Here is a 23,901-nt window from a genome sequence, read left to right as displayed (position 1 = left end):
GGAAGGCGTCCCAGTGTGCCTGGGGCACATTCCCCAGACTTACAGGGCCACCGCCTCTTTCAGGAGCCCTGGATGGCATCTCCGGAGACAGACAGTGGTTTCGTGGGCTCAGAAACCAGCAGAGTGTCACCCGTTACCCAGACCCCAGAGCACCGGCTCTCCCACATCAGGTATCTCAGGACCCCACCATTGTCCCGTCAGTGCCACAGACCTGGGACAGCATGGGGTCAAAGTGCCTGTGACGCCCCAACAATGGTGCTTGTTCCCGTCTTACTGATAGAGAAAACAGGTTCAGAGAGGGGAAGTGACTTGCCAGTCTCACAAGCCAGTTGGCAACAGACAGGGAAATTGCTATTTGTTGAGCAAATGAACGAGTGAATTGGCAAGGGAGTGAAAACTACAGGGAGGGTAGTGTAAGCTGAACAGTAGACAAGGACAAAGGGCACTCGGGGTGGCTGCGTGGAACCGAAAGGGAAGGGAGAGGGAGGAGGAGGCGTGGGTGAAGAGGGGCGAAGTGGAGCCTCCACGTAGACACAGTGGCCTCCAGAGCCGGGTGCAGGCCCCCTGGGAGGCCCACATGGCAACCCAAGGGTGCGTGCAAAGAAGGGATTAGAAATTCTGTTTCTCTTTATATATTCTAAAAAATAAATTGAGCTTTATTATTTTGCATGATAATAATTTGGCAGGTATATTGCTATGCAGTTTATAAAATAAGTAGATGTATAATGTGGGTGCATCCTGGGAAATAGTGTCCTGCCAGGCGCCCAAAATCCCAAAGGCTAGGAGCTCAGGGGATCGGGTCAGCGCGTGGAGGGCTCTGACGTGCAGCCTGAGGGCCTTTCTCTGTGTGTCCCTCCCTCCATGCCCCCCAGCACCCCAGGAACATTAGCCCCGCCCTTCACTGCAACTATACCCCGGGATGGAGCTTCCCACCCCAAGACCAGGGGTTCTTTGGTCCCCAGAAGAGCCGCTGAGCCCAGCGCACCCAGGAGCCGAACCCAGAGGCCCCTGTCCAGCCAGAGCAGGCCTCTCCAGCAGGGGGCGCCCCGCTTCCGCCTGGAGCAGGCCTTGGTGGCCGACATGGGTGAGTGGAAGAGTGCGGGTCGGCCAGAGCCTGGGGGTGGCGGGACTGCATGGATTGAAAGATGAAACACACAGAAAAACTTGCATGGCCCTTTAAGATATAAAATATTATAAAGGCTCATTGCAGGAAAATTTGAAATTACAGATAAGGTGGACGAAAGGGAAAAAAGAAAAATAATATGCTAAAAACTGTCAGTGCTAATAACATTTTGGTGTAGACTCTGTGGGGTGTTTTCTGTGCTGATTCGGATGTGGGTTTATCTTCATATACAGTTGTGCACCGCATGACGACGTTGTGGGCAATGACAGACTAAGTTTACGACAGTGGTCTCGTAAGATTTTAACGGAGCTGAAAATCCCTATTGATAGTGATGTAGCCGTCGTAGCGCGACACATTACCCACATGTTTACGATGATGCTGGCTTAAAGAAACCTACCGCGCTGCCAGGGCATAAAAGTGCAGTATAGCACGTACAGTTATGTGTTAATACGTAATACTTGACAATGATGACAGTTGACTGTGTTACTGGTTTATGTATTTACTATACTATACTTTTTTATTGCTGTGTTACAGTGTACTCCTTCTACTTATAAATTAAAAAGTTAACTGTAAAACAGCCTCGGGCATGTCCTTCAGGAGGTATCCAGAAGGAGGCACTGTCATTAAAGCAGATGACAGCTCCGTGTGTGTTACTGCCCCTAAAAACCTTCTAGTGGGACAAGGTGTGGAGGTGGAAGACAGTGATATTGATGATCCTGACCCTGTGTAGGTCTAGGCTGATGTGTGTGTTTGTGTCTTAGTTTTTAACAAAAAGTTTTTTTTTTAAAGTTTAAAAATGGAAAAAAGCTTATAAATAAGGTTATAAAGAAAAAATAAGGTTATAAAATAAGGTTACAAAGTATTTTTGTACAACTATATAATGGGTTTGTGTTTTAAGCTGTTATTACAAAAGGTTAAAAAAATTAAAATGTTTCTGAAGAAAAAAAGTTACTATAAGTCAAGCTTAATTGACTTAAAGTCAAGAAAAAAGAAAAAATTTTTATTTTTTTTATTTTTTTATTTATTTTTTTTTTTATAGTAGAGACGGGGTCTCGCTCTTGCTCAGGCTGGTTTTGAACTCCTGACCTTGAGCAATCTGCCCGCCTCGGCCTCCCAAGAGCTAGGATTACAGGCGTGAGCCACAGCGCCCGGCCGAGAAAAAATTTTTAAATAAATGCAGCCTAGCCTATGTGTCCAGTGTTTATAAAGTGTACAGTAGTGTACAGTAGCATTCTAGCCTTCACATTCACTCGCCACTCACTCACTGACTCACCCAGAGCAACTTCCAGTCCTGCGAGCTCCACTCGCAGGACCCTATACAGGTTACCATTTTTTATCTTTTATACCATATTTTTACTGTCCCTTTTCTGTATTTAGGTATGTTTGGATACATGAATATTTACTGTCCCATTGCAGTTGCCCACAGCGTTCAGTCCAGTAGCGTGCTGTGCAGGTCTGCAGCCCGGGAGCGACAGGCCACACCACGTAGGCTAGGTGTGTAGCGGGCCACACCAGCCGGATTCTCGTGGGCGCGCTGTGTGACATTCACACGGCGGCACGATTGCCTACGGCCGCACCTCTCAATGTGTTGATAATGTTCCGTGCTGCATGACTGCACTTGAGACAGGAATAGGGTCATGCCGTATGTGGATGTTGGTAACCTCCTTTTCTTCACCGAACATGGTATCATGAACGATTTCCATATCTAGGCGATCTGTATGTGATTCAGTCTTTTACCTTTAAAAAATGCACATGAGCTTTCAATGGAAAGAAACCAAACATACGGAAAAGAACTTAAATGGATGAATTTTTGCAAAGCGAACACAGGACTCTCAACACGATCTGAACCCCAGAACCCCACTCAAGCGCCTGCCAGTCACTGCCCCCTCCCCACATAGCCGCTGTGCTCACCGCTAACATCTCAGATTAGCTTTGCCTCTTTTCAAGTTTTGTTTAAAATCCCTTTTGATTAAACTTTTTCATTTTAATGAGATAATTGTGGATTTTCACATGCAGGTGTAAAGACTAATACCCATAGAGCCCATGTGCCTTGACTCGGTTTCCCCCAGTGATGATATCTTGTAAAACTATAGTACGGCGTCACAGCCAGATGTGGACGCTGCTGCAGTCAAGATGGAGAACACGTCCATGCCCAGGGGCCCTCGTGTTGCCCGTGGGAGACACACCCCTTCCCTCCTGCCCCCCTCCCGAGCCCACAACCACTCATCAGTTCTCCATCCCGATAGTTTTGTCATTTCAAGAATGTTATGTAGATGGAATCATATACGTAACCTTGCAGGATTAGGTTTTTCACTCAGCGTTGATTCTCTGGAAATTTATCCAGATTGTTCCACTTATCAATAGCTAGTTCCTTTGTACAGTACCAAGTGGTATTCCAAGGAGTTCACTATTTTTAATGCATGGGCCAGATTCGTGGTGTTTAACTTTTGCTCACTGTCCCTGTGAGAGATTAGTTAAGGGTTACAAATGCTGCCCCAGAAGCATGCACCCATGTGAAGGTGTGACCGTAATTTCAGGGGGATGTGGAGGCCAGTCCCAGAGCAGCCTGGTGAGATGGTGACAGAGTCTGGGGGCGGGGGAAGTGCAGGAGCAATTAACTCCTTGCGGGGAAGGTCCTGCTGACGCGGACGGGTTGGTGTAACGTGGTGTAACGGTGGCCGGGGTTCTAGTTAGTAGCAGCTTCTCACCCCCCCACACTTTCAGCAAAAACCAGATCTTCTGATTTTTAGGGTAGTGGGTCCCTGGACTCCCAGGAACTCCTTCATCTGTGACCTTGACCTGGGCGCCATCTCTTTATTTCCCCATCATTCCCCCCACCCAAGTTTGAGCTTCAGGGTCCTCTTTGCCTAAACTCACTTTGTTCTCCCTCTGCCTCCCTAGCTGTCCCTGGCTCAGAGTTCAAGGGGCGAAATCAGACTTCCGAACAGGTGCCCCCCAGCAGGACAATCAGCCCACCCTCAGCCTCGGCAGCTGCCCCTCTGCCCTGTGGACCGACAGAAGCCACCCCCAGCCTCCTCCTCACCAGAGCGGACCGAGAGTAAGTCGCATCTGGGAATCCAGCCCTTGTACGGAGGACCCGGGTGCCCGGCCTGCCAGCTCTGGGCTGTTTCAGTGGGACCTCATTGACCTAGACTTTGGGGACGCTTCTCATTAAAGCGGGAAATGAGCAATAGGCTCACCTTTCTGGTGCCGAAACCTCTCGCCCATCTCACATCTGCCTTCCTAGACAAGCCTGCCCTTTCCCGGGGTGTGTTTTCTGCAGTTTGCTCACTCGTTATATGTACTAAGAAGCTACTGTGGTTTTAGTTGTGCTTTATTTTGTTTTAATCCACGTGCAGTTTTTCTACTAAGAAAGTTGCTCCTTGCTTGTTTGAACAGAGATGGGAAAATAGATTGGTCAGTCCTCCCACCCTCCTTTTATCGTTGCTTTTGGGCAATGATCACTCACACGCCTCCGCTGGGTGGGGTGTCCGCGCGGGACGCACTGCGGAGACTGCTCAGTAGCCAGCCGAGGCCCCCGTGTCCTGTGCGGGCGTGAGGCTGTCGTGTTGCCCGCTGCAAAGTCGTGTCCGTCTGCTGGTGTTTGGCTTCCTGGTCTGAGTTTGATTCGTGTGCCTCTGCAGCCTCCCCTGACACCACTGTAGGAATTAGAGGTTTGTTTGTCTATGGGGTGCCAGGTCCTGGGAATGTGATGGTGGACAAGATACGGTCCTTGGCCTCGTGAGCTGAAGGACAAAAAGGACAGGCAGTTGCTCCCCACCATGATAAGTGCAGTGACCGCAGAGGTCCCAGGGACTGTGGGAGCACAGGGAACAGGGAACGGGCATCCAGCTTAATTAGAGGCTCCAGGGAAGGCCTCCTGGAGGAAGAGTGGTAGCTCAGCTGAGATCAGACGAGAGATGGAAGGGTATCTCCAGCAGAGGGAATGGCATGTGCAAAGGCTTAGAGGGCAGAGAGTGGCTGTCACCTCTGAGGAACCAGACATTCATTATGGTGGTGGGGTGTTGAGCATTAAAGGCAGAGGGGTAGGTGGGAGATCTCACAGGGCCTTGAAGGCCATGGTTAGAGGTTTGGATGGTGGCTCACCTGCAAGGAGACATTCACAGACTCCTCCTTGGGTGCATGAAGGCTCATCATGAGCACAGCGAGGGGTGTTTTAAGCAGGGGAGTGGCGGGGTCGGGTGTATGTTTTAGAAAGTTCCCTGACCACTAGGAAGGTGAGAACAGAGGCTGAGAGACTGGCGAGAAGCCTTCCTCACCCAGGAGAGAGATGGCGGGGCCTGGGCTCTCGGGAGGATCCTGGGAGGGAGGGTGACTGGAGAAGAGATCTTCAGGCCGAAGAGATCTTGGAGCTGATTGACTTCAGGGGCCGTTTAGGGGAGGAGAAGGGTCTAGAATGACACCTATTTCTGGCTGCCCAGTCACTTGGATCCTGGTGCCTTGTGTGGAGACGGGGAAGGGCGTTTGCAGGGAAAGATGACCCTTAAGTGGCAGCCGGCACTTGGCAACTACGGGGTTAAGTCGGGAAGATCTTGATAGAGACAACCTGAGGGGAAGTGACTCCAGGTGGCTGACCCCTGTCCCAGGCCACATATGGCAGAGTCAGGGGTTAACGGGCACAGGGAGCTCCCGTCCTCCGCAGCCACGCCCTCGCGGTTTGTCTTGGAAACCCCAGCGGAGGTCTCCCTGGGGATCGCCAGGGGAACCCACCGCCTTTGGACGCAAGCGCGCTGGGGCAAAGCCAGAAGGAGGTCTCCGCCCCGCTGGCACACTCGCCCAAGAGCTTATGTTTGCGGGAGGTGGCTGCAGGAGACACTCACCCGCAAGTCTGGGGGCCACCAGGCAAGCACTACCCTGAGAGCCCCCACTCCAGACACCAGCCTGGGAGGAGACGTAGAGCCCACCTCGGCCCGGAGGACAGCCATGCCCAGCGCAGACTCTCACGCCGCGCCGTGTGTAGGGGTCTTGTTGGGGGGCTGGGTGGGATTGTCACCGCCATGCCAGCAGTGCCCACGGAACGAGCCCTCGGAGATGCAGGGACCGATTGGAGAGAAATGCAAACAGGATTCACTCCCTAGATGCTCGTGGCTAGAGGCTGGGCTGTGTTCGGGGGTTTCGCCGGGGTTTGGGCAGCCCCGTGGACGGCGCCCTGCAGCTCCCAGCCCGCTTGTGGCCAGCAGTCCCGGTTTGGTCTGTGCTGGGAAGCACGAAGCTGCCTCCTTGTCCACTCCCCACATGTGGCCCTGTGCTCTCGGAGCCTGGAGCCAGTTGTGTGGTGTTTACTGAGCACCCAGGAGGTGTAGGGCCTTTCGGGGTCTGAGACGGGGAAGCTTCCTGCCCGCCCACCCGCCAGGGGCTCCCCGTCTGGGCAGGAGACAGATGGGCGAGCTCCAGGTATGCAGAGATCGGCCTAGACAATGGCAGGACACTTCTCTGGGGAACCCATGAGGGAGCTGCTGAGCAGGGGCAGGAGGAGCCAGGCCTGGCCAGCCAGCGAGGGCCGGAAGTCTGAGCCATTTGGCTTCAGTGGGTCCCTTCTTTATTCTGCACCCTCCCCTCTGCCTTGAGCATTTGTCGCTGGTGTTTCCCAACAGCTGCTCAGCCGCTGTGTGTTAGGAAGGGCAAGCTTCAAAGAAAGGTTCTGTTTTGTTCACCAAGTGCACGGGGATATGGACTCAGAAAGGTGTCAAGATGTAATTCGCAGGGAAGTTCTAGAATCATCTGACAGCAGAGTTGGGCCCCGCGCCTGCCGGGAAGGGACAAAGGCCGCTGCACCCGGGCACGCTCTGGCGGGGGGCCATAGCTCTGTTCCTCACGGATCTGCTCTCGTTTCTCTCACCCCGACCCCAGCCAGGCCATCCGCGAGCTGCAGGCAGAGGTGTCCCGGCTCCGTCTGCGGCTGGAGGACAGTCTGCACCGGCCACCCCGGGGCAGCCCGACGCACCCCGTGTCTGCCTTTGACCACCCCGCCCGGACCCAGGACCGGCCGAGGGATTCCTCAGCCACCTGGGGCTCCCACTGTGGCAGGTGGGTGAGCCCCCAAACCCCCGGCTCTCTGCCCTGGCGGCAGCCGCAGAAGACAGACTTGGCTGGCCCCTGGCTCTCCTGGCCGTGTGGACTAGGCACTGCCACGTCCCTCTCCCGCTCGTCCACACTCTCATTCACTCTTAGATTCGTTCATGCTGTAGTGCTCGATGCATAAAAAAATATCAAAGCCTGTGTGTTAATAATAAAGCACAATACAGTGAATATCCCTGAACCCACCCCCAACCGAAGAGTAAGAACATTTCCAGGGCACCCACCCTCTCACCCGCCTGCTCAGTGGTCACTTGTTCATGAAGAGCACTCATAAAATCAGCCACCTTCTTTTGAGTGTTTCCACTGGGTTACGGTTTCATGGACATTGTCTCATTTATCCTTCCAGCAACCCTCTGCGGCAATCACTCTTGTGATCCCCATTTGACAGATGAGGAAACTGAGGGTCAGAGAGTCTCAGAGCCGTTTTCTCTGAGACTGATTGCAGAGTCTTTGGTTTTGACTTCCGTGGTCTCTTCCTCCCATTGTGTTATAAACGCTTCTCCCGGTGGACCGTCCCCCAGATCCTCTTTAACGGCTGCATAGAACCTCCCGCACGGTGACATTCTCTGTCTCTCCTTTCGCCAGTAAATCCACAGAGAGATTGTCTGGTGAGCCTGGAGGCGAAGAGCAGACTGTCTCCGCAGGAAGGCAGCGGGCCAGGTCCTCCTCAGTGCCTCGGGAGGTGCCCCGGCCGTCCCTGAGTAAGTGACCACCTGCCAGGACCGGTTTCTGGAGGCCACGGTCTGAGCACGTGGGCTCAGTGGCCAGAGACCACAGCCGCAGAGCAGAAGGAGGCGTGGAGGTTTCCGTGCGTCTGCGTTAGGCTGTTTGGGTGCTCGGAAGCACGTGCACTCCTGGGGTTCTGCACGCCTGCTCTGGCTGGGGCGTCTGTAGAATGTCATCCTGCTCAACCTCCACCGCAAGGTGACCGTATCATTCACACCCTGCAGACAAGGACACTGAAGCTCAGGGAGCGCAAGGGACGCGCCTGCAGGGCCGTGGCTCTGGAGTCAGTGGCCGGGATTCAGCCCCAGCTCTCCTCCACGTGTCCTTGGCCGGGTCGTTTGCCTGCTTGAGCGGTTAAAGGGCCAGCTCACCGGGCAGTGCTGATAGTGTCCGCCTCGTGGGATTGCTGCGAGGTGCAGGACGCAGCACGCAGTGTCCAGTCTGGCACTCAGCGTGGGGTCGGGGCTCTGGAAACATCGGCTCTTATGACTCAGGGGCAGCTTGGGGTTAAACTCCGGGCACCTGCCCCAGAGCCTGGACTCGTGGTACGCCCACTTTTGAGCTGTGTGACCCCACCGCTGCCCCCTCTGATGCCCCTCTGTTCGCACCCCAGGTTCGGAGTCTGAGCTGCCCTCCCTCCGGCTGTTCTCCGAGAAGAGCAGGACCAGCGAGGAGAGCCTGAGGACAGCTCAGGATGGGAAGAGAGGGGTGGGCGGCGCCAGACGGCCAGATAGGGTCACCTTCCGGGGCCAGTACACAGGTAGGTCTCCAGGGAGGGAGGGCCAGGGTGAGAGCCTTTTCTGTTTACCAGTGAGCCGTTCACATGTTACCATTTTCTATGCATTCCTGATATGAAAACCAGCAGGGAGCACTGCCTCCACGAGTCTCAGTGTATTCGTTCATTCATTCATTCAGCAAACAGTTCCTGATGCCTCTCCCCTTGGCCAGGGTGCATGCTTGGTCCTGGGAAGCCCATTCAGCTGGTCGATCATAAAGGGGTTTTGTGGTCCCCTTCTCTTTGCCAGCCTGGGGCATACAGTGTGGACACTGAATCGTGTGTCGTTTACACCTGGCTTACCTGCAGGTTCTGATGCCCCAGGGGGCTCTGTGTCTCATGAACAGGGCACCTGGCACAAAGTAGAGCTTGAGATGACACACAGGGGCTGGGCGTGGTGGCTCACGCCTATGGTCCCAGCACTTTGGGAGGCTGAGGCAGGAGAATGGTTTGAGGCCAGGAGTTCAAGACCAGCCTGGGAAACAGTGAGACCCCCGTCTCTACAAAAAAATTAGGAAACTTAGCCAGGCTAGGCGTGGTGGCATGCCCCTGTAATCCCAGCAACTCAGGAGGCTGAGGCAGGAGGATTGCTTGAGCCCAGGAGTTCGAGGCTGCAGTGAGCTATGATATCACCACTGCACTCTAGCCTGGGTGACAGAGCAAGACCCTGTCTCTAAAAAAATAAAATAATTTAAAAAAATGGTTAGGAAGAGATGACGTGTAGTATGTCAAGTGCTTAGCATTGACACGATGCACACGGGCAGGGTTCCCCCTTCATGACTCTGCCTGCATAGCAGGGAAGACGGCACCACGTGAGCAATCACGGTCGGGCCGGCATGTCTCTCACTGACACCTGCTGGGAGGGAGGGCCGCCAACCTCAGGCACCAGGGACCAGGCAGGACACCAGAAGCACGTGAGGAGTTAGAAGCGAGAGCATCGGGAAGTCCGGGGGCCCCAGTGCCACCTGCACAGTATGACGCGTGAGCCCCGCGGCACAGACGGAACGGCACGGGAGGGGAAAAGATGAGGAGGGGGAAAGCCCCTCCACGGTGGCTTCAGGCGACATCCTGAAGGTCTTAGACTTGAGACGTGGGGGCGGGTGAGGCCGGAGATGGGGGCTGGGCGAGGAGGACCGAAGAGGCCGCCCAGCCTCCTAGTGACACCGAGTGCTTACATCTGCCGGGCGGAGGGCGGAGAGCCTCACGGAGGCCGCCCCGTTGGGTCCTCCCAAGGAGCCCACGAAACTGGTGATGCTCGTCGCCGCTTTACAGCCACTCCGAGCCTGGGGAGAAAACGCCACGGACCCCACGCCCAGGCCCTTCAGATCCAAACCAGGAATCAGGGTCTGGGGGGTAGCATCACTCGTCCTTTCTTACCGTGACTTTATTTACCGTTTCTTCCCGCCTAGCCTTCAAATCCTGGCTCGGCGGGGGCTTGTTGGTGCTGCTGTAGGCCAGGATCGAGGAGAGGGTGTGAGATGGAACAGGGCAGGAGTCTGGGAGAGCTTATAAGAGAGGACTTTAAAGTGTGTGTCGATGTATACGTGGACACGTATGTCACGTTTATACATGTGCATGTGTGTGCACATACATGACGTGAGCATGTGCACTCGCATTGCACACTTGAGAGAAAGACCACTTAAACTGTTTGGGTGAAGAGGAGAGAAATCGTTGTTCCAGAACCCTCCTCAGTTCTGCATCCATGCAGAGGGCTAATACTGACTATTCTGGTTTCTTTCCCCAGGCCAGGAGTACCATGTTCCAGCCCCGAAGACTGTCCCAAAAGGCAACGGCACAGTCTCCTGTCCCCACTGCCAGCCCACGAGGACCCCGGATACAGGTAAGGGGCCGTGCCTGGAAACTGGCCAGGGCATTCAAGGCTGCAGCTTCTTGCTGGCGCCTGTGGCTGGGCCGGCGTGGAGCTGGCCTGAGCTCAGCGGTGGGCTGTAGGTGCACGCGGGGGACAGAGTTGTTCGGGTGGCCTGCCATCACACCTGTTGCTGCAGGCGCTGCTGTCTGAAGCCACCCTCCTTGATTTCAGAAGTTCCTGCAGGGGCGTGACAGGTGGGCTCCTGGCAGCAGGGGAGCGGCCGCAGTGACTGCATCTTATCTCCCCTCCACCCTCTGTTCACTCCTCATCCTTCCCTGCGAACCTTGCAGGGAGACAGCAATGGTGGGGACAGCAATGGCCTGAGAATCTGGGCACCACATTCCACTCCAAGTTCTGCCCTGATTCGCTGTGTGACATTAGGCCAATTCCTTGACTTCTCTGAGCCTCAGGTTCCACATCCTTAATGAAGGGGTTAGAGCAGATGGCTTCTGAGGCCTTTCCAGGCAGTGGTGATGACTGATGATGATGAGCTGTCATTTAGTAAGCCCCTACTGTATAGAAGGCATCATGCTAAGGGTTTTACATGCATTAATCCTCACAGTTCTATGAAGTAATTACTATAGTATTGTTGTGTCCATTTTATAGGTGAGGACACTGAGGCAGGACACTTGCCCAAGGGCACACAGCTTACAAGTGGTAGAGCTAGGATTTGAACCCAGGTCTTTGTAACTCCAAGCCCCAGCTCTTTACCACTGTGTTGCCCTGCCTTTGCTAGAGTTGGAGTCCTGACAGGCCTCTCCATTCATTCATTCATTCATTCATTCATGCATGCAGCCCCCACCTATACTGGGGCCTAGGCCCTGTCCCCAAGGAACACTTAACAAAGCAGGGTGGTGAGAGCTGGGATGGGGGAGCACGGGTGGGGCTGGGGGTGCATGACTCAGCTGGGGCGGGTGGGAGGGCTCAGCTGAGGCCTGAAAGAAAAGCAGACGGCCCCGGAACTCACCCCGGCGCGGTGTTGGGCATTTCCGTGGGAAGAGAGCAATGGTGTCCGCTCTCCTCCTGCTCCCTTAGGCCTCTGCTGACCCCGCTGGCTCCCCGGGGGGCTGTTCTGGCCACTCCAACGTGGAGAACAGTTCTGCCTCGCTGGGGCCGAACAGGGCTGCAGTCAGCAGAGCCCGGGCCTGAGGCCCAAGCGCTGCCACTCTGAGACCATGGCAAGTTACTCACCCCCTGGGCGCCCTGGTCTCCCCGCTGTAAGATGGGGCAGTGAGGACAGTAGCTTGCTCAGTGGCTTGTCGGGTAAAACAATGCAGAAAGGCCCTTAGCAGAGGCCCGGCTCGCTGAATGCTTGCTCTCACTGCCGTGGTCGCCGTCGATGTGGCCGTCACCCACGCGGAGGCAGCTCGTGTCCTCTGCAGCGGACCCTGCAGAAAGCTCTGTGCGGAAGGCTGCATGGGGCCGCCAGGGCTAATGACTCGGATGCAGCCCTCTCCTGGCATCTTTTCCTCCTCTTCTAGGTGGTGATGCCACCAGGGACCCACCGGGACCCGCTCCCACTGGTTCCCTTCACTGTCCCCTGTGTGGTCGAGCTGGAGCCCCCCCAGAGGGAGATGGCCCAGGCCCCGCCACCTCCGGTAGGGACAGAGGTTCCGGTCCTTCTCAGCCAGACCCTCGGCTGTCCTTGAGCATGCTCAGGGACCCGGCGAGTGTAGCTGGGGTGGCTGCTCTCCCCAGCCCGGGAGTGGGACGGTTGGGGCAGAGGACTGGTTTCACAAGGGCGTGGGCAGCCCGGCGTCCAGCTGTCCCAGGGGACGGGTGCTCAGGCTGGATCTTCCCAAATGGTCACTCTGTCTTTTTGCGGTGTCCATCCCTGGCAGGTGCAGAGAAGGCAGCCGCGAGGAGACACGCACCTGCCACTTCCAGCCCCAAGCGGAGGAGCAAGCAGGCGGGGTCGCCAGCCCGGCTGCCCCCTGGACTGTGGTACCTGGCTGCCGCACCCCCAGCACCAGCCCCTGCGGCCTTTGCCTACGTCTCCTCCGTTCCCGTCATGCCTTATCCGACAGCCACTGTGTAAGACCCGTTGCTCCGCCCGTACTCGCCTTTTTCTGGATCTCTGAATACGTTAGCTCTCAGACCCGTGCCGGGCAGCTGGGAACCCAGGTGCCGCGTGCACCTGTGTTTTATCCCTGGGTGGACAATGTGCAGTGCAAGCCCAGCACTCACATAGTCACTCAACAAACCCACGTACCAAGGAGAGTGTCCGGCCTGGGGACCCAGCAGTGAATGGGACTGGCAAGAGGGTCCTGCCCCCTGGGAGCTTACAGCTTCGTGGGGACCGAGAACCCTAACTTCTTCCAGTGCCCCGTGGGTCTTCCCAGCACACAAGTGATGAATGATCCCTTTTTAAAAATAGGCTTTTATCTTTTAGAATAGTTTTAGATTGACAGTGAAATTGAGCAGATGTAGAGGGAGATCCCGCCCAGTCCCACCCCTGCACACACAGTTCCCCCTCTTACTCCCATCTTGCATCCATGTGGCACATTCGCCACCACTAGTGAACCGATGGGAGTGCAATATGATGAACTAACGTCCGCAGTTCATTCAGATCCCCTCAGTTTTTATCTGAAGTCCTTTCTCTGTTGCGGAATCCCACACCGAGTTCCGTGGTCTCCTTAGGCTCCTCTTGGCTGTCAAAGTTCTCTCAGACTCTCCTTGCTTTGGATGACAGTTTTGCAGAGGTGTGGGCAGGTATATCGTAGGACTTTTTGTGCAGACTTTGGAGGTAGCATCAGCCCAGACAGGAGAGACTTGGCAGTCGAGGCAGAAGTGACTTGGATTTAGAGTCGGACAGAGCGCGTTGGAATCCCATCTGCCCCTTCTTAGCGCTGTGGCTTTGGCACAGGGTAATTCTCTCTGAGCCTCAACTTTCTCATCTGATAAATGGGGGAGTGGTCTCAACTGTGTACTGCAGTATGAGGATTAAGTGAGGCATGTGGCAAGAACCAAATGAGATCTGTGGAGTTTGTAGCATAGGACAGGCTGAGCAAATGGAAGCTTCACCATCACAGAGAATAGTGTCATTACTCAATATTGTCATTAGGCAGAACATAAATAAGTAAAAGTGTGTTTAAATGACAGGATTGTGTAGGGAAATAAAAGCCTGGGCTCAGGAGTTGTTTTCCAAAGTGGCCGCACCATTTATATTCCCACTTGCAGTGCATGAACGTTCCGGTTTCTCCACGTCCTTGTCAACACTTGTCGCTGTCTGTCTTTTTCAATTTTAGCCATTTGGTGGGTGTGAGGTGTGGGAAGTGGCGACTCATGTGTGGCTTAGATTTGCATTTTCCTGGTGGCTAGTGGTGTTGTGCATCTTTTCACGTGCTGGTTGGCTATTTGCATGTCTTCTTTGGAGAAATGCCTTTTCAGATCTTCGCCAGCCTGTTTTTATACGCTGTATGATAAATAATGCAAGGTAGGAAATGGGGGCTCAGGAATGAAACCAGAGCCTACAGTGTGCTGAGCAAGCAAGGTGCCAGTGGCTGGCTCTGTGAGGTCCCCCTAAGCTCACTCCTGCCTTATTTAGGCAAATGCGTCCTCATGCCCCTCCCCCGCCACACACACTTTATTCAGCAACACACAGGCCACAGCCCCTGCCTGCCCACTGCTCGTTTCTCCGAACCCTGATGAATGCAGTAGTCGCTTCTTGGGGAGATCTGTGCTCCATCTCATGCCTTGTCAGCTCATTCCCCCAGCACTTTGAAACAGCACCCCACATTCCTGCAGGGCCAGGCTGGGAAGGACGCCCTTCCACCCAGTTCCCTGGGTGCGTGGGACCAGACCCTCCCGCTCCTGCAGAATCCTAATTATTACCACCTTTCTCCAGCACCCCACCCTTGGCAAGTGGGACCCCCATGTCACCCCTCCATGAGGGGGATTTGCTGCCGGGCCTGGGGTGATCCTGGTCTCCCCGATCTCCGGCTCCTGGTGAGGCTGTGGGGGTCCGTGTTCGCTCATTCCGTTACGCCGCAGAGCCCAGCGCGCTGGCTGGCAGCGAGTCTGAACTAGCACTTCCTTCCGCCCTCAGGTACTATGCAGGACCTACCTCAGCCCCACCAGCCGCCAAGTGGCCCCCCGAGGGCTCCTCCCGGCCAGCCCGGGGACACCGGCACTGCATCCAGCTCAACCTGGACGACCTGGAGGAGCTCAACGAGGCCCTGAGCCAGGCACTCCGTGCCGCCGAGAGCATCCGCTCCACCACCAAGCAGATGAGCCGCTCGCTGTCCGCCGACCTGCGCCAGGCTCGCAACCTGCGGGGCTCCTGCCTCTTCTGAGTCGCGGGAGGCCCAGAGGCAGGTGGGCAGGTGGGCAGGTGGCCCGCTGCTACCCGCCAGCCAGGACTCGGCCGGAGCCGCCGCGGAGGCCCAGAGCATCGTTCCTCACCAGGAGGGACTGGCACAGGCCCGGCCTGCTCAGTCCCATGGTCTGTCAAGTGGAGGGCGTGTCGCCTGGTCGCCCAGAGAAGTGACTCCCCAGAGCCACCAGCCCCTCGTGGAGGTGCCGGGACCAAAGCCAGCCTCGGCCCAGGTGGCTCCTGTGGCGGTCTCTTTTAGGCCTGCACTTGTGCCCCTCAGCTAATAATAGATATTTTATCTACAGATGGACAGATTTTTTTTTTTTTAAAGCTGGGGAGTTTTCCTGATTTCTGTAGGAGGCCGGGTAAGAAAGGAACAGTCCAGAGTTTCTAGAACGAACTGTCCCCCACCTGTGACCAGGGCTCTGGGGCAAGCATCTCTGGGAAGGCCATGGCTGGAGACCTTGCTCCTAGCGACAGGTGATCAGTGGGGCATTGCAGGGTGTCAGGGCCCCAGGGTGGCACGCGCCTGGCTCCTCTGTGGCAGCAGAGGCCTTTCCCGCAGGCCGGCTGGGACAGGGACGAGCTAGAGAGGGGCCTCTCAGTACCTCAACCCCAGGATCTCAGTGGCATTGCTAGTGGCCAGCTGTCCGCCGGGCCCGGCCTGGGGCACGGTGTGTGGCCACGAGGCTGTCCCCTGCTCCCCACACAGTTGCAGCTCGTACCTCAGCATTTCTGGAGTGTGTGTGCATCAGTGAAGTCTGTATATTTGGGGCATTTAAAAAATCTATTTTCGTTACAAGGGCAAATGAAGCTACAATGCATATCGATCTTTAAAAGAAAAAAAGTACCCAAAGCCATTGTGTCTGTGGTCTGTGTCATTAACCTTTGACTTCGAAAGTCCAGTTTGTGGGGTGGACGATTTGTCCCCCAGCAGAGCCCTCCCCACCTGGGGACCTGCTGGGTGCTCAGCCTGCCTCCCGCTGGTGACTTCGTTTCTCCAATTTTCCCCTCTGCCCGTCTCAGCACCATCACTCTCTTGAGTGGAGGGACCTGCAGGGAGGGGCTGTCTGGACAAGCCCCTTTTTACTGAGGCCAGAGATGTTCTGAGACACACAGCAAGTTCGTGTCCACAAAAGCACACACCTGGACTCCCTTTCCAGTGCTCCTTTCAATACTGAACAACAGCTGCTGTTTACTGAGCACCTGCCAGACTTGGATCCCTGTGCAAAGCCCCCAGCATGTCCTGCTCCATGTCCCTCTGCCCCCCGGACTCCTGCCACGCCCCCATTTCACTGATGGGGAGAGTGAGGTTCCACTGGGCCCTCTGCCCACTCTGCTTCCGGAGAGAGCCTGAGTTTGAACTCACATTTGCCTGACCCCAAAGTCCACGTTGTTTGGCATGGGTTTTGCTCCCTCTGTCTCTCCAACCCCTGTTTCTTCCTCACTTGGCTTTTTCTTCCATTCCTCCCACCTGCCTTCTCCCTGCCTGCCACCCCTGGCTGTGTTTATTAACATGTGACTTGATGGTACGCATCGTGTTCAGGAACAGCAGGTTGTATCAAGCTCCTCATCTCTCTAGACTGGTTCGGATGCCCCTTCCAGGAAGCCTTCCCAGACTTCCCTGCTCAGAAGGAACCTTCCCGGTGCTGGGCCCCCCGGTACGCAGTGCCTGTCATCGTCCACCCAGGCACGTGTGCTGGGTATTACCGCAGGGGCTCTTCTGAGCAGGGACAGGGTCTCACCCAGTGCCCAGCCAGGGCTCAACTCAGTGCAGGCTTCTACATGAATGAATGAATGAATGAATGGACGAGCAGATGAACAATGACTAACAGCCTGACTGTTCTAAATGCAGACGTTTTATTGATGCAAGTGCAGGGAAGAGCTGAGGTACAAAGGGCGGGCTGGGTCCCCAAGGTCCTGACCCCAGGCCACGTCCTCCTAGGACTCCTCTTCCTGCCTCCTCTCCTCCTTGTGCTGCTTCTCCAGCTGCTCACACTGATTCTGGAAGATGGCGGGAGGGAGGGGAGCAGAGTGATGGGGAAAGGGCAGGGTCTTCTGGGCCGTGGGGGATGTGTTCTGGCCCGAGGTACCCACCCAACTAGGGCCCAACCCTGGCTCTGCCACTTCCCAGCTGGGTGACCTTGGGCAAATCATTTCCTTCTCAAGAGCCTCAGTTTATGTATCTCTAAAATGGGGGCTCAGACCCTTAAGACCAACTGGCATTTACCGAGCTTTTATGACCTGCTGGGCCCTTATGCTGCAGCTCCTGGACCCCTCACTGCCACCACTACTTTGCTGACGAGGTCACTGAGGCTCAGGGCAGCCAGGTGGCCTGCCCGGGGTCCCACAGCCAGTCGATGGGGGCGGCGGGCTGTGGGCCGTGAGCCGTGAGCTCAGCTGTCGTGACGCAGGTACTTAAAAGCAGCAGACCTGCCTTGCTGTGTGGCCTTGGCTGGCAGCTTTCCCTCTCTGGGTATTGCCCAGGGTGGGAAGATGGACAGGGTGGACACTGCCCAATCGGTAGTGTTTACCTTTTTCCAATCGGTGTGCATGACTTCGGACTTGGAAATGCCCAGGCAGGCGAGTACCCCGTAGAACTCGTCCATCTGCCCCTGGGTGGGCTCCGGCGTGTCAGCTACAACGGGGAGCAGGAGGCTGGGTGAGCATGCTGCAGGGCCCGGGCGAGAGACCAGGGAGGGCTGGGGGGCTGGGGGACCCGCCCCAGGGGTGGGCGAACGTGGGGCAAGGCCCGGCTGGGCAGGAGCTTGGGGTGCCAAGGGTGCCCACCGTAGAAGGACATTCCCCGATTCTGCTCGTCTTCCAGGTGGAAAGCAAATATGTAGGTCCTGGGGTCCTCGAGGAGCAGCAGGTGAGCAAAATGCTCCCTTCCAGACTCTGGAGGAGAAAAGAGCCTCTGCGTGAGAACGGTGGGTGGCACACCGGTCCCATCTCACGGGTGAGGAAGTGTGGGTGTGCCCAGGGCCCTGCCGCACACCGGCCCCACGCTGAGCACTTTAGGTGCGTGGGATCGTAGGGGCCTCACATAGACTGGCCGGCAGGGCCCTTCTCCCCATTTTACAGATGAGGGAAATGAGGCCCAGACGGGGCTGCTACGTGCTGTCAGTTCAGTTCCATTAGCATTTGTGTGCCCCTGCCATGTGCCATCTCTGCAGCGATGGGGGGGGGGGGACATAGATGAAGTCACCACCTGCCCAACACATGGCTTCCATGCTTAGCTTCCCAAGGGTCTTAAAGAATGATTGAGAGAGGGGCAGGTTTGGAGCCAGCCTTGGGTTTCCGTTCTAGTTCTAATGACGAGCTATGTGACGTCAGGGACACCACTTGAGGTCTCTGTTCTTCTGTTTGTCTGATTATTGCAACGTGCTCTTAGGATTGTTCGTAAGTATTAAGTGGGCCGACTCATGCAAAGCACTTCGAATGGTGCCTGGCACAGACAAAGAGCTCCGAAACGGTGGTGGTTATCACTGTGATTATTGCAGTGTTCAGGCACCAGGACCGTGGAGATGCAAGTGGGTTTGTCCTGTATTCTCTGTGCCCAAAGCCTCAAGGTTTCAGTCCCAGACCCACTCCTTCAGGGGGCCCATCCCATTGCACACGGCAGACCCTCCTGCCGAGGACCAGCTCTCACCGGATTTGGAGAGGGTCCCATTCTCCCACTGGATGTTCAAGTAGCTGAAGTTATAGACGCACTTGTCTTTGCTAAAGCCAGACAGAAGGTGGGAGAAAAACAGTAAGACGGTGAAGGACAAGCGGACGACCACCCATGACAGACCAGGGGCAAGAGTCGGGCGGAGACCAGAGTCAGCCCTCCCCATTCCGCAGCTGGGAGGGCTGAGGCCAGGAGGGGCCGGGACTTGCTGGGGGTCTTCCAGCCTCTAGGACTAGCAGCCAGGAGCTGAGCGGGGTGAGCTGGCGTGGGGGTCTCACATGGTTAGGTACTCTCTGAGTTCTATCGTGCCCTCTGTCTTGTTGGGAGCAAAGTAAAAGAAGGCCGTCTCGATCTCCTGGGCCGACTTCTTGAACTCGGCGTCTCGAAAGGATGAGGCGACGTAAAACCACTTGCCAGCGATCTGGGAAGACAGCGGGAACAGGTGACAGCGGCTTGACGCTGAATCCTGCACTGTCGCCCAGGGCAAGGCTCGGGCAGATGGCTCCCTCCATTTTTCAGATGGGGAGACTGAGACCCCCGGTGGGGAGTGGACATGCAGGAGCTCACCCCGAGGACCAGGCATCCCCCTGGGTGGCCCCTCGATGCCCAGCGCAGAACTGTCCCCCTGCTGTGGGACGCTGCAGGGAGGCACCTGGGTTTGGAGGCAGAGGAAGGAGCAGAGCCAGGAGCGGCGGAGGGGCGGAGGGGGGGCTGGCCAGACAGGGGAGGCAGCTGCCGTTGGGGGCAGGGCTCGCCCGGGCACTCACCCGGTCCAGGGTGGCATTGGTGATGGGCCTGGCTGTCACGTTGGTGCACACTAGGCTGCGGGCGTCCAGCAGAGGCAGGAGGCTCAGGACTGCGAGGGCCCAAGGCAGTGCCATGCCGAGCAGAGGAGGCAGCTACAGCCAGGCAGAGCTGGTGGCTGGAGGGCTCAGTGAGCTTTATAGCAGCCTGTGGGAGGGCACCCACAGAGCAAGTGTTTGCTTTGTGTCTGTGACACAATCCTGCCCGTGCTTGGGCAATGCACAGGAAGTTCCCCAAAGCCAGCTGTAGGCGCAGCCTCCGAGTCCTGGTTCCCGACCTGGAGATGTTACAAAAGCCTAGTGTTTGGCTTATTCAAGGCCAAGGTGGGTGTGGGGCTGGAGTGACATTGGTTAGCATTTGTGAGTCCATAGATTTCAACACAGGGGCTCTCCCCCCGGCAACCTCTCATGTTTTCACTCCACTCCCGCCCGCTGAGCACCGAGCCTTCCGGACCCAGCAGTAAACCACGTGCTGAAGGCCCCCAGGGGGAGTGTCCAGGCTAGCGTGGGACGTGCAGGGGTGGGCTGAGCGCAAATATAGACTCAGTCCCACCGAGTGTGGTAACAACTGTGTAAGAGCCAAAGTTCAGGGGGCCCCAGCCCAGCCCTGGAGGCAGGGACATTTCTGAAAAGGCATTTCTGAAAAAGCTGAGTGTCTATCTCCAGTAAATGTGTTTTCTTGAACAATCTCCCAGCCTCTAAAACAGGAAATGTTCTCCCCATTGTTCCTGAACCCCTGCCATTGGGGCCACTTGCCTCTCTTTCCACCAATGCACCCCCAGCCCTAGGGCAGGGCCCGGCACACAATGCACACTCAGGGAACACTCTGGAATGACTGACCCCGCTGCATTTCTATCCGACGGGGCAAGTCTTCATCCACATGAATAAATACTTTCAACAAGTATCATTATGATATGCTTACAGTTTTGTGTTCTTATCCATTTCATACAATTTGAATAAGTTTTCATGTTTCGATGTAGTCTGTAGTTAAAACTTTAATGGATGCTTAACTTTTCATTCATTTCCTGCAGTCTAACTGAAGCAGACCCCTTCTTTATATCTACAGCATTTCGTATGGTCATTTTCCCCCTGATGGCGTGTCAGAGAGTGACCCAGTCGCCTTCTAAAATTACCATATTGTCCAAGAGGGAGAAAAGCACGTGCCATGTGTGAAGCCTTATACATGAATGTTCACAGCAGCATTTGTCAAAATAGCTAAAGCTGGGAACACAGCAGCATTATTCAAAATAGCTAAAGCTAGGAACAATCCTCGTGCCCAGCAACAGGAAAATGGAAAAACAAACTGCGGCGTTTTCATGCAAAGGTGCATGACTCAGCAATAAAAATAAATGAACTACCGAGACACATCACAACATGGATGGGTCTCAAAAAAGTTACGCTGAGCAAAGGAAGCCAGATATAATGGAGCCCAGACTGTGCAAGTCCATTGACATGAAGTTCCAGAACAGCCCAAACTAATCTATAATCTTAAAACTCGGATCAGTGTTTGCCTGAGGCAAAGAGGGCAGTTTGATGGCAAAAGGGCACGAGAGCACTTTCTTGAAGCACATGGCAATGCTCTGTGTCTTCATGGCGGTCCGGTGGTGGTTACTTACACCTGTATGCATGAGTTATGAAAACTCGTTGAACGGTATGCCTGAAATGCGTTCATTTTATTTATTCTATGTCAATCAAGTGGATGTTTAAAAAACCTTCCTCCCAAAGAGAGAAAACAAAAATGTGAAAAATCCAAAACCAATAATTTTGAATGTGGTACCAATTTGGCAATATGCAACAAATGAGGGCTCACTCTTTCTCTACGTACATGTCGGAACTGGAATCTTTCTCCTCCCTCCCTTCCTCCTCCCTCCCTTCCCCAGCTCCTTTTGTTTTTTGAATTGGCATTGCTCCATTTCGGGGCTTGAAAGCACGGCTGGAGTCGATCGGGAGGGAAGAGAGCAGAAAGTATAACGCACACCCAGGAAGCGGAGGGTCCGTGTAGCTGGAGCGTGCGCTTGCCTCGGAGCGTCCAGACTGGACGTGGGCGAGTGGCAGGAGTCTGAGCCTGCAGGGCCTGGAGACCAGGCTGGCTGAGGAGTTTGCTGGACCCTAGAGATGTGGAAGAGGAATTTAAAGATTTGCAGTGGGATGGGGGTTGCATGATCAGATTGGCTCTTCAGAAAGGTCACTCCTCTGTCTGCGTGGGAAGAGTGGGGAGGACAGACCTGGAGGCTGGTGCAGGGGCCCCAGGGTGAAATGATGGGGACAGGACTCCATGCAGAGATGTACAGGGTCCCACATGCCCCTCTCTCTCTCTGACACACACACAGTTTATTGAATAACATATGAGCACCTCTGTCCCTCGGGATCTGGTGCCCGGTACTGGCACAGCGGTCCACAGCCCTAAACTTTCTTTCAGAGCCGACACTACTCAGGCCCTGGGGAAACAGTTCTCTCCGCCTGGCTCCCTCCTCGAAACACCATCTCCAAGTGTCCCGGTGCTTTGCGGGTGGCAGGATGCTCCTACTGGGTTCAGGGAGGATTTGAGTGAACTCAGGGGCAAGAGAAAAGACAACTGAATCGACGGTCTAAGTCTTCTCTCTCAACACAAATGCAATGCATTCTTGTATTTTCAAGTTTTATTTCCCCAGTCCTCCTAAAAGTCCATTTCCTTGCAATGTGTGCTTGGAGTTAGAAATAAGCAGTATTTGCAACAGTTATGCACGGCCCGCTGAGATACATCCTGCAAGGCTAGATCATATTATTCCTAAATGTGTGTAAAGGTAAATGAAGCACGCACGCGTTCACGCACACGACACACACATGCACACACACACGCACGCACACACATGACACACACATGCACACACACACACACATGCACACACACACGCACGCAGCGTGCATCTGATGCTTGACATTGGCAACTAGAGACTGAATGCTGGCCTTGTGAATGATTTTTAGTTGTAAAAACTTTGGGACAAGGCCGGGCGCGGTGGCTCACGCCTGTAACCCTAGCTCTCTGGGAGGCCGAGGCGGGCGGATTGCTCAAGGTCAGGAGTTCAAAACCAGCCTGAGCAAGAGTGAGACCCCGTCTCTACTATAAATAGAAAGAAATTAATTGGCCAACTGATATATATAAAAAAAAAAAAAAATTAGCCGGGCATGGTGGCACATGCCTGTAGTCCCAGCTACTTGGGAGGCTGAAGCAGAAGGATCGCTGGAGCCCAGGTTTGAGGTTGCTGTGAGCTAGGCTGACGCCACGGCACTCACTCTAGCCTGGGCAACAAAGCGAGACTCTGTCTCAAAAAAAAATAAATAAATAAACTTTGGGACAAGATTAATTAATTGAATTTCCCAAACTTAGATTAAAAAGTCAGCTTTATTTATTTATTTATTTTTAAAAGATTATTTCACACTTTTTTTTCTTTTTTTTTTCAGCCATGTGATTAGGGTATCCTTAGATCAGCTTTCTTTAAATACTTTCGATGTGTAACGTTTAGGTACTTAGGCCAACGATCTGGGCCTGCGTTTGTCCACGTGTGGATCCGGGGCTGGGCTGCGTGCGGGAGGGTGAGCAGGGCGAGCCGGGCCCTGCGAAGCCAAGTCTCAGAGTGAGCGGAGCGGTCTCCCCGGAAGGAGTAAGTGGTCCTCACCGTCCTCACTGTCGCCCAGGCTGCCCCCTGGGGCCTCACTCTTCACCCAAGAGCCTATCCAAGGAATTCCTCCAAGTGCACCCAGCACCCCCCACCCTGGCAGAGCACAGGTTTCTCTGCCTCCTTACAGCTCAGGGGTGCTCGGGTGCCTCTGTGGATGGAGGCTCTGGGCAGCCCTCCCCGGCCTGGCCCTGCACCTGGCCCTGGCGCGATGTCAAGGGAAGTGTGGCAGGAACCAGAGAGACAGAGAAGCCCCCAGGGCGGCACAGCACGGCGGGAGCACCGGCTCGGCTTGGGACTTGCTTGCCTTTCTTCAAGGCCGGCCCGAGCTCTGAGGACGAACGTGTAACCTCCTTCCTCGAGAGCAGCCACAAAGAATACACTGACGGCGCAAACGGTCCTCCTAGTTGGGAACTTTGTGTGTGGGCTGACGAAAGACCCAGAAAGAAGATTATTTGCTCAAGTTCGAATCCTGTTTTGTGATCTGGGGCAACTTGCGTAACCTCTCTGGACTTCCGTTGCCTCATCTGAAAGGCAGGGATTACGATCCATTTCTCACTGGGTTGTGCCTGGGGTGAAAATGTGTCGCGCTTGGCATGGTACCTGGTTCCGGGACAGCGTGCGAGAAATCGTAGGCGTTATCATTGTGGATGGGGCTATTATTGAGTCGGCCACGTGGAACTTTTGGATGTTATGGGTCCAATAGCAGTTGGGAATCATTCCATTGCATACAGTCACTCTATTATTATTGAACAGTAGCCCTCTCTGTGGCTGGAAAGCAGGGCAGGGCCTACCACTCCCATTTTGCAGAGGGGAAACTGAGGCCCAGAGGGAAAGAATGTCCAGCCCGCCTTCCCCGGG

At 55.0% G+C, this 23,901-nt stretch overlaps 2 protein-coding genes across 3 annotated transcripts in view; one reads left to right on the top strand and one right to left on the bottom strand.

The window, feature by feature from the left end:
* Positions 1-15,014, top strand: part of AKNA (AT-hook transcription factor) — a 53,219-nt gene extending 38,205 nt beyond the window's left edge. For both annotated transcript variants that reach the window (XM_012768820.3, XM_012768819.3), the window contains exons 13-22: positions 64-170; positions 873-1,084; positions 4,025-4,181; positions 6,995-7,171; positions 7,808-7,923; positions 8,562-8,708; positions 10,468-10,563; positions 12,075-12,191; positions 12,435-12,627; positions 14,642-15,014. In XM_012768820.3, the coding sequence (XP_012624274.2) occupies positions 64-170; positions 873-1,084; positions 4,025-4,181; positions 6,995-7,171; positions 7,808-7,923; positions 8,562-8,708; positions 10,468-10,563; positions 12,075-12,191; positions 12,435-12,627; positions 14,642-14,888 (1,569 nt within the window). In that variant the 3' untranslated portion in view covers positions 14,889-15,014. The remainder of the gene's footprint in view (positions 1-63; positions 171-872; positions 1,085-4,024; positions 4,182-6,994; positions 7,172-7,807; positions 7,924-8,561; positions 8,709-10,467; positions 10,564-12,074; positions 12,192-12,434; positions 12,628-14,641) is intronic.
* A 1,735-nt stretch (positions 15,015-16,749) lies between these two features.
* On the bottom strand, positions 16,750-19,513 carry LOC105873688 (alpha-1-acid glycoprotein 1). Its single transcript, XM_012768825.3, has 6 exons — positions 19,349-19,513; positions 18,860-19,002; positions 18,561-18,631; positions 17,699-17,806; positions 17,443-17,546; positions 16,750-16,912 (listed from the first exon to the last, which is right to left on the bottom strand). The coding sequence occupies exons 1-6, from the start codon at positions 19,460-19,462 to the stop codon at positions 16,850-16,852; spliced, it is 603 nt and encodes a 200-aa protein (XP_012624279.2). The 5' UTR covers positions 19,463-19,513; the 3' UTR covers positions 16,750-16,849.
* Positions 19,514-23,901: the final 4,388 nt, after the last annotated feature.

This window comes from Microcebus murinus, chromosome 12, assembly GCF_040939455.1.
Source record: "Microcebus murinus isolate Inina chromosome 12, M.murinus_Inina_mat1.0, whole genome shotgun sequence".
Lineage (NCBI taxonomy): Eukaryota > Metazoa > Chordata > Mammalia > Primates > Cheirogaleidae > Microcebus > Microcebus murinus.
The sequence above is the reverse complement of the archived record's forward strand: the minus strand, read 5'-3'. Positions and strand labels throughout refer to the sequence as shown.

Coding starts and splice junctions, on each gene's coding strand:
- LOC105873688 (XM_012768825.3), bottom strand. CDS start 19,462: ATGGCACTGCCTTGGGCCCTCGCAGTCCTGAGCCTCCTGCCTCTGCTG. Junction 19,003..19,348: donor CCAATGCCACCCTGGACCGG/GTGAGTGCCCGG, acceptor CTGTCTTCCCAG/ATCGCTGGCAAGTGGTTTTA. Junction 17,547..17,698: donor TCGGGGAATGTCCTTCTACG/GTGGGCACCCTT, acceptor TCCCCGTTGTAG/CTGACACGCCGGAGCCCACC.